Consider the following 19,933-nt stretch of genomic DNA (forward strand, 5'->3'; position numbering starts at 1 on the left):
GGCATGCAAGAATTACACCTGGACTAGAGTTGATTCTGACCTCAGTATTGTAGCATTAGTCAAACCCGTGTATTGGTTGGGCGAGCACCCCTCAAGACCTAAAAACAATTATTTCAATAGGTCATCAGCCTACAAAAGAGTAATAAAAATAGGAGGTTGGGTGGAAACGGCCACAGAAGCATCTCCCAGTTAAGGAAAGATTAGTATAGATCATAAAACATTTAAATTCTGATAGGCAAAAACATGCCATAACCCAACCCCTAGCTTTCTAACAAATGAACCCCAGATGCTAAATGTATGCTGACTCACCCATAAGGTTGAAATGCCGCCAGTGCCTTCTATCTCCTTCTTTCGAATAATAAAATCAGCCGTATTTGGACTTCTTGCCGGATGCACATCTACATCTTTATGCAAAATCGCCAACAAATTTGCAAGGACTAAGACGCCCACTGTTAGTGTCAATCGAAACAAATACCTGCCCTATGGTGGGTTCAGGTTTCCTGTCTGAAATATGGCCTCCTACACTGACATTCCCATAATGCACCAATACGTCAGTCTAGCTCAGTGTGTCCGCCAAGCCACCCCCCTGCCACTGGCCAGGAACTCCTAAAACATTGTCAGATGCTTTTCATACCATTTATCTCCTGTGTGCAAACTGAGCATTAATTAGATGCTCAGAAGAAAAATATTGTGCCCAATTCAGAATCAGACCCATGATTTCCCATGATAACCACCTGCTGCCATTAAGGGAAGATTGCTGCATTCTCCGTGCTCCTCCTAACCCAAGGGCCAGAGGACCAGCGGGACATTGTACTGGAAATAGGGAGACCCATCACAAGGCCTAGAATTAGTCAGTAAGCTTTCACATAGTATATTCCATCCACAGCAGATAGAACTTATATCTGTTGGATACAACAGAAGGGTCCTCGCTTTGTCCTGCGTGTCAGGAGTTAAGTTCTCCGGCTTCTCCCTGTAGGGCTTCTTTGTCTTGAGATGTTTTCCTGTTATTGTTGAAGACAGTCATCAAGTTTGCATCCACATCCTGGCAGGCCCTGAGCAGCTGGCTACTTACAGTCTGCCTGGAACCTCCAGACCCCCCACCCCAGGGCTGAGGATGCCCCCACTTTGTCTACAGATTTCATCTACAGCAAAAGGTGCATCCAGAGCTTCCTGGCCCGTTCCACAGAGTGGTAATACGGTTGGTTTATAAGACGTTGCAGGTCAGCTCTGGTCAGTACATCTGGACTTGCATCGGCTTGGGGGCGAATTGTATTGCAGGCAAGGAATCCCGACTGTCGGGCAGTCATCCGGCACCCTTGCTTATTGCTACTCCACTTTGTTGAATAAACTCTGACCTGAAAGAGACCGATCACCAGATAAGTAGCAGATTGGCCAGATAATTGTACTGTGTGTACCTAGCTTTACAGGACATTGTACTGCCTATTGCCCCTCTCACCTTGATGAGGGAATCTTCAGTCCACAGTATCGCTGAGGCTGTATTTTCATACTGGAAATTTAGGGGGTCATTCTCGTTGGCTCGTACGCCCGGAATTTGCCGGGCGTACAAATACCTACCACTCACCGCCCCAGCCACCGTGCGAGTATCCCCGCTGCTTTTTTGAATGGATGTTTTGCATAAACATCAATTCGCAGGGTAGTGTGCGGGGCCCGAAATTCGATGGTCGGCAACCCACAAATAATGTCTACCCTGCTCGCAAATATAAGTCAGTCTGGGCTGAGTCAATCTTGGCTGACTGGGAACTGGGCAGGCGGTTGGCCTTGGCTGCTCGGCCCAAGCAGGCAGCCTCCCATCTGCTTTTGCATGGGGACGCCCAGCGTTTCCGTGGGTACATGGGTACGCAGGGTGTTCGCATGTGAATGCCCCCTGATCACCTCCGATCACCCACCCTGCGCAAGTCGGCAAAGCCGCCAGCACAGAAGCACTGCACATGCACAAATGAGAATATGCGCAGAATTTAAACAACAGTCCCCCATGCAAACACGCCGGGGACCCAAGGCAACAAGAATCAGGGTGGCCCTTTTAAAGGCTGGAAGGACGCCGATGCGGCTGCAGAGTGTACCGGTCTCTCCATCATTGCAGTAGGCTATGCACAATAAATGGCTTCCCTATGTCAGCACCTGTATTTCCTGTTGCTGAGCGAGACGTGTCTAAGAACATCCCAACCTTTGTAATAAGTCATGTAATAGTCCCCTGGGAATATTCTACCAATATTCCATTTATGTTATCAAGCCCCAGTGTGTTCCAGGATGCTGCCTGAAAGCTGATTATTATTATTATTATTAATATATGCAACCACAGACAGCACTCACACAGAGGGCGGTATTCAATGAGGCTGATTCGCCAGATTTTTATGGCGATTTTGTGCTGTAAGGCAAATTTCTGACTAAAACGGTGAATCACCCTATTCAATGACCAGATGGCGAATACATTTCAAAGTTTTTTTCGCCATGATTCACCGAGTAGCAATCGCTATCTTTTTATGGTGAAGTGGAAGGTGAACTTTTAAAATAAAGTGTTTTGTTTTTTACAATTGGTGTCAAAAAATCTGGAATTTTTATTCTGAGGAGGGGCATGCTATTTATATTCATGTGCTGTAAGCACATGAATATATATTTAATTAAAAAATATATATATATTTTTTTTTTTACACAGACCAGCCAGCAGGGGGCCGGAGCCGAGCCGCTCATTAGATATTCATATATTCACTTCACCCGATCATTACATATGCATGATCGGGTGTAGTGAATATACCCGGTCCCCTGCTGGCACCCCCGGGGGGCAGCCTGTGCTGCCTGGCACCCGGGGAGCCCACCTCCCCCCCACAAACGTTCTGGGGCAGGCAGGGAGACTTCCATCTCCCTGCCTGCCACCGCCCTCAGGCTCCCTGCGGCGTCCGCCGCAGGAGCTCAAATTCGCCGGTCAGGGGCAGCGAGCCCCTGACTCGTTGAATACTGAAGCCGGCGAGGCTCCGGAACGCAGCGAGCAGTGGCGAATGTGCAGCGAATCCTAAACAGGATTCGCTGCACGTCGCCAGTATTCACATTGAATACTGCCCAGTGTATAATATGAGGGTACTTCTGTAGTTTCACGGCGCTGGAAGTGCAGAGGCTCGCGTGCCGCTCTAGCTATGAAACTTGGCAGCCTGCCAGGTAGCGTAGCGCTGCGCATGCCAAATGTAATGAAGTGTATCGTGTAAAAAACAGACAAACGGGGCTTATAAATCGCACACCCCGGCACATCGCACACCCCGGCACACCGCTGGTGTTCCCAATGTAGACGCTAACTTATTTAGCGTCTCAATTCACACTCCTGGCACTTCGGCTTAGACGCGTGCGGACAGCGTTACGTAGTCAATCAGGGAGCTACGCAGTTTGCGTAGTCAGTCAGCAGTAGCCCTGTATGAGACACTGAGGTGAATGTGTTCCTGAATCAGCCTCACTATCCACGCCCACCCGAAGCGAGGCAAGCGGCGGAGGTATGCGTCCTACGACCTTTTCATACCCCCACTATCCACGTCGGCGTGGAGTTGAGAATAGATTAGTGTGGCGAGCGCAGCGAGCCACCGAGCCCGAAGCGTGGCGAGCGGACGCGGATACCTTCACAGCTATCCGCGTCCCCTCGCGGGCTTCACAGGTGTCAGCGTCCGCTCGCCACGCACCGAGCCCGAAGCATGGCGAGCGGACGCTGACACCTGTGAAGCCTGCGAGGGGACGCGGATAGCTGTGAAGGTATCCGTGTCCCCTCGCGGGGCACGCTGCGCTCGCCACGCTTCGGGCTCGGTGGCTCGCTGCGCTCGCCACACTAATCTATTCTCAACTCCACGCCGACGTGGATAGTGGGGGTATGAAAAGGTCGTAGGACGCGTACCGCTGCGCTCGCCACGCTTCGGGTGGGCGTGGATAGTGGGATTTACACGGTCCACAGCTGTGGCGTCCACTAGTGGCACTGAGGGTGGGTTTCAATAGTGTTCCCCTAGGGCCACCTAAATTTAGATGCTTTTGCGTCTAAATTTAGATGTACCCCTTCACCTAAGTAAATCCAGACGCATTTGCGTCTGGGTTTACAAGCCCCAACACCTTTGCGGCTATCTATGTGACTCGAGATTCAGACGCAGTTGCGACTGAATCTCGCGTACAGTTTAGAATCCCCGGCATCGCTGTGCCGGGGTGTCCACTTTAACATACCCCCCGCTGTCAGCGGTGCCCAGGCGCTGCCTATTTCACTGTGGAACTACAAGTGCCACAGTGACATTGACCTGTCAGCGCCTGGGCAGCGCTGCTGCTGGCCGGCCGCTACGCTGTTTACGTACAGCTAGAGCGGCACAAGCTCAGTCAGACAGAGCTAGAGCGGCACGCGCACAGTGAAACAGAGCCTCTGGCGCGCAGCGCTACGCTACCTGGCAGGCTGCCAAGTTTCATAGCTAGAGCGGCACACGAGCCTCTGCACTTCCGGCGCCGTGAAACTACAGAAGTACCAATATGAGATACCAGTCTGACTATCTCTGATGTGCTGTAGTGGTGCAGAGTGATAGTAATCAAGCAGTGTGTTATTAATAAAAAAAATAAATACAATTTAAATACAATCTGTCACTTGTTTTGATAACTTTCACTTAATAATAACAGTGCATTGTTGCATTCCGTAAATGTTGCTAGTGTGTGAGAGGTCCTGATTGCTGGTAGATTGTAGATTATTAATAGTATCTGGTCACTAGGTTTACCACTTATGGTCGACACTGAGTAGGTCAACACATACGAATAGCCGACATACACTAGGTCAACACTGACAATGTCGACACAAGCAAAATAGTCGACATAAATATGGTCGACGACGAAAAATATATACAATTTAGAGTACCACAACATAGACATCAATCACACATCTACTATTCTCCCATCTAGCATGGATATGGTGATAAGATGGGTATACACAAAACATGTAACCCAATAGTAGAACTGCCCAAGGGGTTCTGCCAACTTCCACCTACTGTATAAGGTGCCAGACAAAGTTTGAGGTGGCTGATAAGGCTGAAGCTAGGGACACCTGGGCATTGCCATCCAGATAAACACAATTATTCTGAATACATACCGTCTCTGACACCTGGATGCTATGTTGACATAAATAATGTTGACATTGGTGTAATATTGACGCTGCATGTCAACAGCCGGGATGTGGACCTAGCTGTTCAGCAGATGCTAAGTGTAACAGTACTAGAACAACCGTGATCTCCTCAATGTATTTTCTCTGAAGGTTAATAATGAACTTTATGTAGCTGATGGTGGTATGCAGCTGTGGTCGGAAGGAGAGGAAAGGTCTCAGCGAAGCAGAAGTGGTGATAACATGACAAAGGAAACAGGAGTTAGTCCATAGATTTCTGTAAAAGACGGATGAATAGACTCTGATGATCCACCAACAGGGTATGCTGCTTAATATAGCCTGATAAATAACTGAGGAAAAAAACATAAAAGCCTATTACATAATTACCTAGAGCTGGCCCTAACCAATTTGATGCCCTAGGCAAGATTTTAACTGGTGCCCCATGGCACAGTTGCCAGTTCTGTCTCTTATGCTGCACCCCTCTCATGGCACAGCACCCATATGATAGTGTCCCTTATTCAGGTTACACCACACCGTATTGCTCCTTATTCACATTACACCACTCTTTACTGCTCCTTATTCATTATACCACACTGTATGTCTCCTTATCAGAGGCAGATTTAGACCTTAGGCATGATACTGGTTTGGGGCCCTCCTTAAACAATCCATAGTACTACCGATAAATATTCAACCGTATGAACATCAGCACTGCATACAAATCTGAATCAGGTTCTAGGTCTTTTGGCAGTAGGCTTACTACCTGTGTCACATTTATCTTTATGGGGCCCCTTGGGATTTTCTGGGCTCTAGGCAGTTGCCTAGGTTGCCTTGAGAAAAATCCACCTTTGCTCCTTATTCACATTACACCATTACATACTGTTCCTTATTTACATAACACCACATTGTAGTGTATTGCACCTTATACACATAATGCCACACATTAGTAATGCCCTCATACACATATAGGCACACAGTAATGCTCCTTACACATATGTCCCGCATTATTAATGCCCTTATATAATCCCCATACACATATGCTGCGCATTATTAATTTCTTTATACACATTATGCCAATTATACATTTGGTGCTCGGACTCCGGGTCAATGGGGTTAGATGGACCACAGTATGGTTGACCCCCCTTAGTTGACCCGGCTTAGTTAGATGCCTAAAGATAGTCACCGCCCACTAGAGCAGCAGTAATGACGGCTGATCGGTGGGACCATGGTCGACGGATACACCATCGATGCAACTTTTTCAGGATTTTGGCACCGGTCCACTTGGATCATTCTTTACTATCCAAGTGGACATAGAAGTCAGTGGCGTAACTGCAAATAATGAGCCCCCCCCGCCAAAAGTTTCTGGTGCCCCCTGGCCGCCTGCTCGCTTGCCCACCGGCCATACTTACATACTTAGGAGTCCGGCTGTCAGCGATGCGGGCAGCGGGTGGGAGCCGGGCTGTCATCGGTGCGGGTGGGAGCTGGGATGCCTGTCAGCACTGCGGTGGTCCCGGCTCCCGTCCTGGCTTCATTCTGATAATATGAAGAACGGACCATCACAAAATGTCTGCCCCCATACAGCAGACCGTTTCAGAGAACTGTCTGCTATATGGGGGCGGACATTTTATAATGGTCCGTCTCCATAGGCTCAGAATGAAGCCAGGACGGGAGCCGGGACCACCGCAGCGCTGACATTACGCAGCTGTGGTGCATATGGGGGGGGGGGGCATTACAATAGCACCGCAGCCACCCAGCGCCCGCACTTACACTGCGCCTCCCCTCGACCGCGGGGGCTGCGGTGCTATTGTTACGCCACTGATAGAAGTAGAATAGTGTGCCGAGCGTACTGAGGCACCGTGCCTGAAGCATGGCGACCGTAGCCAGCCATACGAGGGGACACTGTGCACATATAGTGTCCCCAGGTCCGCTGTGACATCCGGCACCAAAAAAATCCTGAAAAAGTCCAGTCGACCATGGTCCCGCTGATCAGCCGCCGGTGTCTAACTAATGTTACTGCCACTCTAGCGGCCGCTGACTATCTTTACGCGTCTTACTAAGCCGAGCCGACTAAGGGTTGTTGACCATACCCTAGTATTCAATGGTTTTTGTGAGCTGTGACAGCTGGCACAGTCAGTGTTCAACTGACCCCCCTGCACACGCCGTTTCCACCTCACTGGGTTTTTACAACGACGTGGAAACGGCTTGTGCAGCCACCAAAACAGCGCGGCTCGCAGCTGAATGCAACTGGCTCCCTGCATTAGCTGCGAATCTTGCCATTTTGGGGGAATCCTCGCTGTCCTCTGACATTAACTAAGGTGAGCGGCCTGCGCGGGTGTTAAACGGCGAGGGTCGCTTGTTTTTGGTATTGGACCATTGTTTTAAATAAAATCACAGTGACAGTGTGAATAAGTTATGTTGACAGCAGGCTGCTGTGTCCCGCTATACTGCCACCTTGTGGCCTTTCTTCACATTGCACTTGTGTTTTGTGAGTCCGTGTCACCAAGGCCCTTATTCTGATGGTGCGGATATATCCGCGTGCGTTCGGCCCGCCGATGTTTTGTGTCTGCGCATGTGCAGAGGCGTCTCTGCGCATGTGCGAGCGGGGCGTACGGCCAAATTCCGCATGATATGTGAACACTCCGAACAGGGGGTGGAGAAGGGCGTGAAGGGCTATTTGGGCTCATTACCATATGCATACGCCCCGCGTTTCATGGGAGTTCCCATGAAAACGCTGGGCGTACGTATGGTAATGCGGCCGTGACGCACGTGTAGGGGGCGGACATATGACATCGCCGGATGTCAGCTGCCCGCCCAGATCCCTGCTTTTGCACGGAAAAATGTCCGTGTGGTCTGAGGTTGCGGGTGCTGGTGGAGCACTCGGTCCTGCATTCGATGGTCTGCGACCATCGAATGATGGGGGAGGTTCCCTTAGATGGAGGAGGCGTATTCCGTGAAAAATACACGTGCGGTCCGTTCGGACAGCTTCTTACCGCATACGGACGGAGTTGGCGATCCGTATGGAAGGCGGGGTTTCGCACGCACGGTCCTGGCCGCATAATCGGCTCCGGCCGCACCGATCAGAATAAGGGCCCAACAGACAATACTTACGTTATTACTAGCTAAGTCCGCTTGAAGCAAAAGCTTCAAAGCTAGTTTGCTACCTTGTGATTGCCTCTGTGTTTCTGTATGTGAAAGAGATGTAGTTTCACTCGCTGCCAGCAGATGGCAGTATTTCGGTTATACACGGACTCTAGACATATATTTATAAGATATAAAGACCGCAAAGCCAGAAGCTCATCTAACCAGCAAAACCTGTAATATCATAGTGGATTTTTATAGCATCAACTGCTATTAATTGTCAACTTTGCCTACATGTTATTTGATTTTCACTATTAGATCCGCCCAGCAGCAGAGATAACACACAATCCTGCCAAGTATACCTCCGGCATGATGTAACCATGTAAACTGCATGCAGTCCTCTGTGTGTTATAACAAATAGATAACAAATAAACACTTCCTGCAACACACCTCCTAGACCTGTCTATCTGTTCCTCGCTCCTCCTGATTCACTGCTCCTTAAATTAATGTGGCGGCTGCAATTATTCATTTGTTCTTGCTTTTTTTGGCACTTCAAACAGCTCTTAGTATTTCTAATTATGCAGTGGTATGTAACTGCCATGGCAACCACAGTCACATGGCACATAATAGTGAGCAGAGAGGCATTGGAGCACCCCTTTGAGCTCTGTTTGCACTGTGCAGTCCTACCCAATCTGCCATCATAGGACTTTTCAGAAAGCTACAAGTCTGTAAGTGTGTCTGCTCGTTCTTTCCCTTAGTGAGGATTTGGAAAACAGCTAAGAAGTCAACTAAATGGTACTTTATTGCTATTTAAAGAAATCAAAACATCCCTGTAGTATTACTGCTTAAAGAACTATGGTGTCAATTAAATTTAGCACAATATTAATAGCACCGGGAAGGAGGCCACGGAGCTGTCAAATTGAGTCAGCGAATGGCGGGTATCCCGCTGTATAATTGTGTCTAGATCACTTCTACTCTATGACGAGGATGTGACGTTATGTGAGCGCGGCAGTTGTTAGATGCCCTCACAGCATTTTTTAATTTATCTATAATTTCCGTCGGTGTAGGTTATTTTCTTTTATTGTCGCTGGATTGTACTCTCGCGGGCTCGCTTCGCTCGTCATGCTTTGGGCACGGTAGTTTGCTTCGCTCACCACACTATTATGCAGTATTCTGAATCCAGGTATATGAGGACCCAGTGCATGATGGGAAATATCAAAAGACAGAAGTGGTTCTAGCCGCAACCCTTTATATACTGTAGACCCGGGAAATTGCCTGGTCTATCAACCTGGCAACTTCCTGGGCCGCAGCGTGACCCGGGATGTGAGAAGGGTTCAGGACCCGGGACGATGCTTCCATTTTCACTGAGCAAACACCTGGGTCGATGCGTGTTCACATGCAAAATCCGGGTATTTGGAGGCAGTGGAAAAAGGGGTATTACTGGTGTATACTGGACCCTGGTTATTGCTGTGTTATATACAAAACTAAACACGTTGTACATTGGGACATTTAAGTTTGTACTTGCACATTTTATGGGCGGCAGTCAGCAACATCGGGCTCAGATAGCTGAGCCAGCAGTGCTGTCTCGCAGGGGACATCGCCGCTGCGAGACAGCACAGCAATCACATATGTGCAGCTGCAGCACGTGGACTCCAAGCATGCATCGTGGAGTGACAAGTCAAGCAGCGCCGCTGCCGTCATGATTGGCGGCGGCGCTGCTTGTCACTTACCCCTGCCCGCTTGGAGTCCACGTGCTGCAACTGCACATATGTGATTGCTGTGCTGTCTCGCAGCGGCGATGTCCCCGTCCGCTCCGGTAGTTGAGGTTCAGCTCAACGTGCAGATGCTAAGCTGAGCCACTGCCCCCCTGCCACTATTGGCTGCTGTGTCAATGGGCGTGCAGGGTGGGCGTCACAGTGTGTCTGTGTGCCTCAGCTGCTCCAGGCTCCCGCCCTCCCTCTCTCCCATAGTTGCCAAGTCAGCTTGAAACAAACGGATTTGGGCTTGTTTCTTTCATGAGTTGCTTATTTTGGTACTTGTTTCCTAGCACGGCCACCACGATTTCTATCGTGGTGGTCGTGTCGGAAAAAATCGTGTCGGTCGCGTCGGGTGCATACCAAAACGCACACGACGCGACCGACGCAATGTACCCGATTTCTCCATAGGCTTCAATGTTAACATTGAAGCCTATGGAGAAATCGGGTACATCGTGTCCATAGACTTCAATGTTAAATTATTTTAACATTGAAGCCTATGGAGAAATCGGGTCCATCGTGTCCATAGGCTTCAATGTTAAATTTTTTTAACATTGAAACTGAGTCCATTTAACATAGTAAAAAATGGTAAAAGGGCCAATATGGGCCATTTCTCATTGGGTATGGCCCCGTCATGTGTGTAAAAAATAATGGCCCCCCATTGTGGCCGCCACCCCTACTATTGAGGCGAACCCGAAGCGTGGCGAGCACAGCGAGCCCGCGAGGGGCAGCGGTGCGCGTCCTCCGACCTTTTCATTCCCCTACTATCCACGTCGGCGTGGAGTTGAGAATAGATTAGTGTGGCGAGCGCAGCGAGCCACCGAGCCCGAAGCGTGGCGAGCGGATGCTGATACCTTCACAGATCTCTGCGTCCCCTCGAGGGCTTCACAGGTATCAGCGTACCCTCGCGGGGCACGCTGCGCTCGCCACGCTTCGGGCTCGGTGGCTCGCTGCGCTCGCCACACTAATCTATTCTCAACTCCACGCCGACGTGGATAGTAGGGGAATGAAAAGGTCGGAGGACGCGCACCGCCGCCCCTCGCGGGCTCGCTGCGCTCGCCACGCTTCGGGTTCGCCTCAATAGTGGGGGTGGCGGCCACAATGGGGGGCCATTATTTTTTACACACATGACGGGGCCATACCCAATGAGAAATGGCCCATATTGGCCCTTTTACCATTTTTTACTATGTTAAATGGACTCAGTTTCAATGTTAAAATAATTTAACATTGAAGCCTATGGACAAATCGGGTCCATCGCATAGGCTTCAATGTTAAATATTTTAACATTGAAGCCTATGGCGAAATCGGGGGCATCGCGTCGGGCGCGCATAGGCTTCAATGTTAAAATATTTTAACATTGAAGCCTATGGGGAAATCGTGGGCATCGCGTCGGTCGCGTCGTGTGCCTTCTTAAGGCACATGACCGACGCGATGTATCCGAGTACTGTTTTTTTTCAAAGGAAATGGCGGGCATTGCGGGCATCGTGTGCCTTAAAGTTAAGGCACACGATGCCCGCGATTGTGGCCGTGATAAGAAACAAGTACCCTTATTTTTTTGCTGGTCGCTTGTTGCTTGTTTTTGGGCTTATAATTTTTTTTAGTAGCTTGTTTAGGGCTTGTTTTATTTTGGGCTTGGTGTTGTTTTTCTCTGTAATTCAGTTATTCAGCACAGAGATTAGGGACAAACACAGGTGAGAACTAGGCTTATAGAAAAGGTAATGACTAGAAACAGGATTATATGCAACATAAAAAGCTTGAAATATGCATGAAAAATACTTAAAATATGCATAAAAAGTGTTAAAATATGCTACATTAAATAATAAAAAAGTAATTTTTAACTTATTTATTTAAAAATCAGCATACAATTAGTTGCACATAAACTTTAAAAATAGGCCCACAACATCTTTTTTTCCATCCTGGCTGCTACAACAGACTGCAACGTCCTAGGCTCTTCTTGCATCAACTACACAGACCCTCATCTCCAGCGCTGATGGATCAAATGTCAGCATAGCGTGTGAAGGTGGCGCAGTGGAAGGCTTCCTCCCTGCGCTGCATACTCACTATGACACGGCATTTCCTATGCGCCATATGATGTCACAACCCTTCCGCCCGCCTCCTCTGCTGTAAAGTCCCAGGCCAGGGGCAGGCAAAGGTTCAGGACCTTCGTAATGGGATCCGCCCCGATTGACTTTTATCAACATGGATTGGCAGCCTAGAGCAGTGTCAGACATAGCGTACATCCAAGGTTCCCCACACTGCGCACATATTGCCCCAGCCTGCACACTCTACCACTACCTGGGTAGCAGCTGCAGGGCAAAGCTCGCGGGTGGGAAGAGGGCAGGGACTAAAGTATGCACCATCACTAGATTTTAGGTAAAATATGCAAATGCATATGCAAATATGCAAATGCATATAATCCTGTCTCTAGTAATGACTTTTATTATCTATGTTGCTGCAGATTAGGGCTAATCTGATTTTAACACTGATGCTTGTAGTAAGATTGTCCACACATGGTACAATTTAACGGGTGCGATGTGCGCTCCCGCGCACATTGCACAGCACAAAAAGTATGTGCTCACTCGATTGCATTGCATCTCATTGCATTTAAAATGCATGCGATCTAGTACAAAACGTACATCGCCTGTCGCACCGTGTATGGTAAATATTTCTCAGTGCGTACAAAGGACAATGTTCACTTAAGATTTTTCTTTAGAGAAAAAAAGGAAAGTAAAATATGTCATATTGGGGCAGTTGTATAAAGGCGCGCTATGGGGAAGAAGGGGGTATCAGCGAGTGTTATGTGCACTGATACCGCTTCTCCCCAATGTAAGTAGGAGCTGATATGCAAGGCAAATGTATGAACGGTACAGCGCTGACCATTCCACCCCCTGCCACTAACCGCTTCAACAGCTGCAGGGTGATTAAGCCCTATACCCAAAACAGCGACATCACTGTCCCCGCTGCTGGCTTTGGGCTGCGCTGGGGATCTCACGTGAATAGCGAGATCTTGCGCATGCCCAGTACAGCCGGCCATGGGGAAGGAGACAGCGCGTCAGTGTTAACTGATGCGCTCGCTGTCTCCTCAAGGGGAAATCGCCGGAGGGGGGAGTTTGTGCTCGCCCACTTCGGCAGACAAGGGGCCAGATTCTCTAAGCTTCAAAAGTGATAAAATGGAGAGTGATAAACAGTCAGCCAATCAGCTCCTACCTGCCATGTCACAGACTGTGTTTGAAAAATGTCAGGCAGGAGCTGATTGGCTGGCTGTTTATCAATCTCTATTTTATCACCTTTGAAGCTTAGAGAATCTGGCCCAGAATGTTAAAACATCTTGTCGATGTCCCTTCCTGCTTCGCCTCATTAATGAGGAAGTGTTATAGTATTCTTTAAAAGCCAGTTTTGTGCTGATAAAATATCATTGTAAAGACATTACTTGTAGATTGTATATATAATACGTAAAATATCTATCTATAATCAAATGTAAGTTGGGCTTGTTTTTGGGCTTGTTTTTTGGTCATCAGTTGCTTGTTTTACGTTTCAGAGTTGGCAACACTGCTCTCTCCCTCCTGAGTGCACTACAGAATTTAAAAAAAAAAGTGCGTACTACCGTGGCTGAAGTTTGATTATATATATATATTCCAACATCAGCCTGAACGATGAATATGTTAAAATGGGGGGCGGCAAAAGTGTTGTGCCTAGGGGCGGCCTGACCCCTAAATTCGCCCCTGCCCCTAGTGGTAGTATAGGTACTGCAGCCATAGGAAAGGAGGGAGAGAAGGATCCCTGAGGTCACGTATGCTGTGAAAGTGTTTGTGCTTTCTCTCTCTAGGGCTACAACCCAATCACACAGAGACCTTATCCCCCTCTTCCTCCCCCTTGTTCTTCTCTCTCATATTCTGCACAGGGGAAGTTACATTTTAACCAAGTCTGCTGCCACCTTTGTACCTTTCCCTGTTCCAGGCTCCACCCCTCACCTTCAGGAAGACAGAGCAGGTAGTAGACGGTGTGAATGGGACGGAGCATGCCTGCGGTATACACAGACATGTTACATACATAGAGGTGAGTCTGCATGTAGGGATAGTGCACTGCGTGTGTGCGTTTGTGTGTGTGTGTCTCTGGGCTTCTGCATGTAGAACTGGAATGTTACATTATGGACCTTATTTTGGTCCATTCGGTAGTGGGTGTTCCTTCTGACGGGGCCGATGTTTTCTCAATGGGCATGCACTGGGTGCGTGTGTGCGGCCACGATGAACAGATTGTTCGCAGGTGGCCAGTCCCCCTCGCCACCCTGACCACCCCCTCCACGAACCCTGCCCGGCTCCCTGAAGCGGAGACGGGCAGGGAGACGCTGCCCAGCCACCGTGATACTGGGATGCGTGTGCGCATGAGACGTACACGCGTCCCAGTCCCTATTGCCGGCGCTCGCCAGAGGAGAGGATCTGGCGGGCGCCAGCGGTGCCCTCTCACGAGAGGGGATGAGTCCTCAGGACGTATATAGGGCGGTAATAAGCGGCACTCGGAGGCTGTCGTAAGTGGTGAAGAAAAAGGAAATTTATTCCTTGTGCAGATGTGAAAACGTTTCGGAGCTCGGGGGCCCCGTCGTCAGTTCAGGGAAAGCACAATTGACATACATACAAAGTGAAATTTATAGGAGACTTACCCGCCCCCCTGTGGGTCCCGTCCGTGTCCTCCTCCAGCGGCTTCCGGGTTGGCGCTGTCTCTGTGACGTTGCTGGCGCTGTCTCTGTGACGTTGCTGGCGCAGGTCCGATGGTTGCGTGCGGGACATCACTGATGCGCGCTCCCGGCTGCCAGCTCTAGGGTCACGTGGGGCGGCTGTGCGCTGTGGTGACAAAGATAAATTATCAGTGACGTCCCGCGTGCAACCATCGCGACCATCGGACCTGAGCCAGCAAAGTCACAGAGACGGCGCCAACCCGGAAGCCGCTGGAGGAGGACACGGACGGGACCCACAGGGGGCGGGTAAGTCTCCTATAAATTTCACTTTGTATGTATGTCAATTGTGCTTTCCCTGAACTGACGACGGGGCCCCCGAGCTCCGAAACGTTTTCACCACGTTTTCCTTTTTCTTCACCACTTACGACAGCCTCCGAGTGCCGCTTATTACCGCCCTATATATATATATATATATATATATATATATATATATATATATATTTTTTTTTTTATTATTTATTTATTTCTCCTGCTTTCGCAAATGAAAGTTAGTCTGAACTGACTTTTATTTGCGCGTGCCTATCCGAAGATGGGCCACCCGCCCCCGGCAGGTATCGGCCCACCCGCGTTGCCATGGGAATGCCCAGCGCTTTCATAGGGACGCCCATAAAATGCTGGGTTTCCCATGGGCAACCCCCGTACCCGCCGCTATCCGCCCCAGGCCCAATGTATGCAAATGGCTCGACGACTATGCAAGTCACCAAAGCCATTCGCAAAGACCTGCGCATAATGTACCATACGCATGTACAGAGCCACAAACATCGGAACAAGGCCGAATTCACCCCGTTCCGATCAGATCAGAATGAGGGCCTGAGTGCCACAATCTATGTCACAGAGGGAATTATTGCAGATCTTTCTCTGCAGCTCCTGAGGTTGTAAGGAAACATATACATATTATGCTCCCTCTGGGGCTCAACGTGCAGGGTAACGAGCCTTAGCTGGATTACCTTTATAGGTAAGTATCATTCTTTCTTCCTTCACATATAAGTACTGTATCATTCCATCTTCCTTTATAGTAAAATATAGTTCTATCTTCCTTAATAGCGAAGTATCATTTTATCGGTGACTATCATTCTATCCGCCTGAGTATCATTCTATCCTCCTATGTAGGTGAGTATCATTATCCCTGAGTATCATTGTATCCTCCTTTATAGGTAAGTATCATCCTATCCTCCTATGTAGATAAGTATCATTCTATCCTCTGAGAATCATTCTATGCTCCTGTATAGGTGAGTATCATTCTATCATCCCATGTAGGTGAGTAACATTCTATCCTTCTGTATAGGTGAGTATCATTCTATCCTCCTGTATAAGTGATTATAGTTCTATCCTCCTGCATAGGTGAGTATCATTCTATCCTGCTGTATAGGGAAGTATCATTATATCCTCCTGAGTATTTTTCTATCCTCCTGCATCGGTGAGTATCATTCTATCCTGCTGTATAGGGAAGTATCATTATATCCTCCTGAGTATTTTTCTACCCTCCTGCATCGGTGAGTATCATTCTGTCCTCCTGTATAGGTGAGTATCGTACTATCCTCCTGTATAGGTGAGTATTATTCTATCCTCCTGTATAGGTGAGTATTATTCTATCCTCCTGTATAGGTGAGTATCATTCTATCCTCCTGTATAGGTGAGTATCATTCTGTCCTCCTGTGTAAGTGAGTATCGTTCTATCCTCCTGTATAAGTGAGTATCATTCTATCCTCCTGAGTATCATTCTATCCTCCTGTATAGGTGAGTATCATACTATGCTCCTGAGTATCATACTGTCCTCCTGTATAGGTGAGTATCATATTATCCTCCTGTATAGGTGAGTATCATACTATCCTCCTGTATAGGTGAGTATCATACTATCCTCCTGAGCATCATTCTATCCTCCTGTATAGGTGAGTATCATACTATCCTCCTGTACAGGTGAGTATCATACTATCCTCCTGTGTAAGTGAGTATCGTTCTATCCTCCTGTATAAGTGAGTATCATTCTATCCTCCTGAGTATCATTCTATCCTCCTGTATAGGTGAGTATCGTTCTATCCTCCTGTGTAAGTGAGTATCGTTCTATCCTCCTGAGTATCATTCTATCCTCCTGTATAGGTGAGTATCATTCTATCCTCCTGTATAGGTGAGTATCATTCTATCCTCCTGCATAGGTGAGTATCATTCTATCCTCCTGTATAAGTGAGTATCATTCTATCCTCCTGAGTATCATTCTATCCTCCCGTATAGGTGAGCATCATTCTATCCTCCTGTATAGGTGAGTATTATTCTATCCTCCTGTATAGGTGAGTATTATTCTATCCTCCTGTATAGGTGAGTATCATTCTATCCTCCTGTATAGGTGAGTATCATTCTGTCCTCCTGTGTAAGTGAGTATCGTTCTATCCTCCTGTATAAGTGAGTATCATTCTATCCTCCTGAGTATCATTCTATCCTCCTGTATAGGTGAGTATCATACTATGCTCCTGAGTATCATACTGTCCTCCTGTATAGGTGAGTATCATATTATCCTCCTGTATAGGTGAGTATCATACTATCCTCCTGTATAGGTGAGTATCATACTATCCTCCTGAGCATCATTCTATCCTCCTGTATAGGTGAGTATCATACTATCCTCCTGTACAGGTGAGTATCATACTATCCTCCTGTGTAAGTGAGTATCGTTCTATCCTCCTGTATAAGTGAGTATCATTCTATCCTCCTGAGTATCATTCTATCCTCCTGTATAGGTGAGTATCGTTCTATCCTCCTGTGTAAGTGAGTATCGTTCTATCCTCCTGAGTATCATTCTATCCTCCTGTATAGGTGAGTATCATTCTATCCTCCTGTATAGGTGAGTATCATTCTATCCTCCTGCATAGGTGAGTATCATTCTATCCTCCTGTATAAGTGAGTATCATTCTATCCTCCTGAGTATCATTCTATCCTCCCGTATAGGTGAGCATCATTCTATCCTCCTGTATAGGTGAGCATCATTCTATCCTCCTGTATAAGTGACTATTATGAATTATTCTTGTGTAGATGGATGCAATTAGATTTCCCTGCAGTGATAAATATCTGTGTGCATACGGCTATTATTCTATCTGTTGCAGCCTTATAACACCTATAACCACTGTCCGCCTGGTCACAGAAGAAGGAGGAGGAGGCCACTTTCAAAGTGGTTCTTCAAGTCCACAAGGTAATTGTTGTCTGATCTAATTGACCAAATCCTGGGCACATTTAAAATAAGATGTACTGTATTTATGTTCTATTTAACACCCGAGAGCACCAGTACATGCACCGCTGATGTATGGAATATTCTACAGGTGTTTCTGCTATATCATCTTCTAGAAATTATTTTTTTGTAGAAAGAAGTAACATTTTGTGTCAGCAGAGTTTGCACATGGTCTTTTTTCACGCATGCGCAAACCGCGACCATCAGGGTCAGGGACGAATCGTCCCGATATGAGCAGGTCTGAATCGGACCCTCTGTGTATTGGTTTGTAGACCTGAGCAGCAAATGTATGCGCCTTTCTTTATTCTCACGCATGCACCAGTCGATGGTTGGGGCCTATTATAAGATGTGGAGGAGGAGAGGCTGATGCCAGTGCTATAAGCCCCAGTGTCATGGGCTGCACTATCGCCGTGACAATCTATTGTACTAGCAGCTCGCACAAGTAAAAAGTTGTGCAGCATTCTAAATCATATGCATGAAACATATAGGGGGTATCCAATTAAAAACAATGGAAAAAAAAATTCACAATTTTTATTAAACCATATTCAATAAGATCGCCCCCAAAAAATTGCATGTTCTCATGAGAACACATGCACAGCTGTTTTTCATGTGGAAACAGGATTGCTTTCGGGAATTTTGGGAATGGCTGAGGCATGAACTGTGGCTTATCGGGCTAATGGGATAGCCACCGGGAATACAATTACCCCTGGTAAATTACAATCCTCCTTAGACTGCAATGGTGGGAAGGTCTACCAGGGTTAGCCAACCCGGTTCTCAACAGCTATAAGCTGGTGCACAGGTGCAGTCGTTACTAACTGTCATGTTTCCCAGATCACCTAGCTGGTGCACAGGTGCAGTCGTTACTAACTGTCATGTTTCCCAGATCACCTAGCTGGTGCACAGGTGCAGTCGTTACTAACTGTCACGTTTCCCAGATCACCTAGCTGGTGCACAGGTGCAGTCGTTACTAACTGTCATGTTTCCCAGATCACCTAGCTGGTGCACAGGTGCAGTCATTACCAACTCTCACATTTCCCAGACTGTGACCACCTAGCTGGTGCACAGGTGCAGTCATTACTAACTGTCACATTTCCCAGACCACCTAGCTGGTGCACAGGTGCAGTCATTACTGTCACATTTCCCAGATCCACTAGCTGGTGCACAGGTTACACATTTCCCAGATCCACTAGCTGATGCACAGGTAAAGTCATTACCAACTCTCTCATTTCCCAGACTGTGACCACCTAGCTGGTGCACAGGTGCAGTCATTACTAACTGTCACATTTCCCAGACCACCTAGCTGGTACACAGGTGCCGTCATTACCAACTGTCACCTTTCCCAGATCACCTAGCTGGTGCACAGCTGTAGTCATTACTAACTGTCACATTTCCCAGGCCATTTAGCTGGGGCACAGGTACAGTCATTACCAACTGTCACATTTCCCAGGCCATTTAGCTGGGGCACAGGTGCAGTCATTACCAACTGTCACATTTCCCAGACCACCTAGCTGGTGCACAGGTGCAGTCATTACTAGCTCTCACATTTCCCAGACTACCTAGCTGGTGCACAGGTGCAGTCATTACGAACGGTCACATTTCCCAGGCCACCTAGCTGGTGCACAGGTCCAGTCATTACTAACTGTCACATTTCCCAGACTACCTAGCTGGTGCACAGGTACAGTCATTACTAACTGTTACATTTACCAGGCCACCTAGCTGGTACACAGGTCCAGTCATTACTAACGGTCACATTTCCCAGACCACCTAGCTGGTGCACAGGTCCAGTCATTACTAACTGTCACATTTCCCAGACCACCTAGCTGGTGCACAGGTGCAGCAATTACTAACTGTCATATTTCCAAACCTGCTGTATTCATAACTGACACGTTCTACAGATCCACAGGTGTCCTGGAAAACATGGACTGTTGGTAGAACTCAAAGGGCACCAGGAAGGCAGTGAAGGTTTCCCATTGTAAATATAGACAATGGCTTTCTGCCATCTTTGAGGACAAAGTCATTTTGGAAGGAGAGAAATGTTCTCC

At 47.8% G+C, this 19,933-nt stretch overlaps 1 protein-coding gene across 1 annotated transcript in view; it reads left to right on the forward strand.

Annotated features, from left to right (window-relative positions):
* C8H1orf210 (chromosome 8 C1orf210 homolog) overlaps nucleotides 1–19,933 on the forward strand; it is a 62,712-nt gene that overhangs the window by 35,235 nt on the left and 7,544 nt on the right. The window contains exon 3 of the mRNA XM_083157580.1: nucleotides 17,770–17,855. Coding sequence (XP_083013706.1) covers nucleotides 17,770–17,855 — 86 coding nt within the window. The remainder of the gene's footprint in view (nucleotides 1–17,769; nucleotides 17,856–19,933) is intronic.

This window comes from Crinia signifera, chromosome 8 (assembly GCF_055691185.1).
Source record: "Crinia signifera chromosome 8, ASM5569118v1, whole genome shotgun sequence".
Taxonomy (NCBI): Eukaryota; Metazoa; Chordata; class Amphibia; order Anura; family Myobatrachidae; genus Crinia; species Crinia signifera.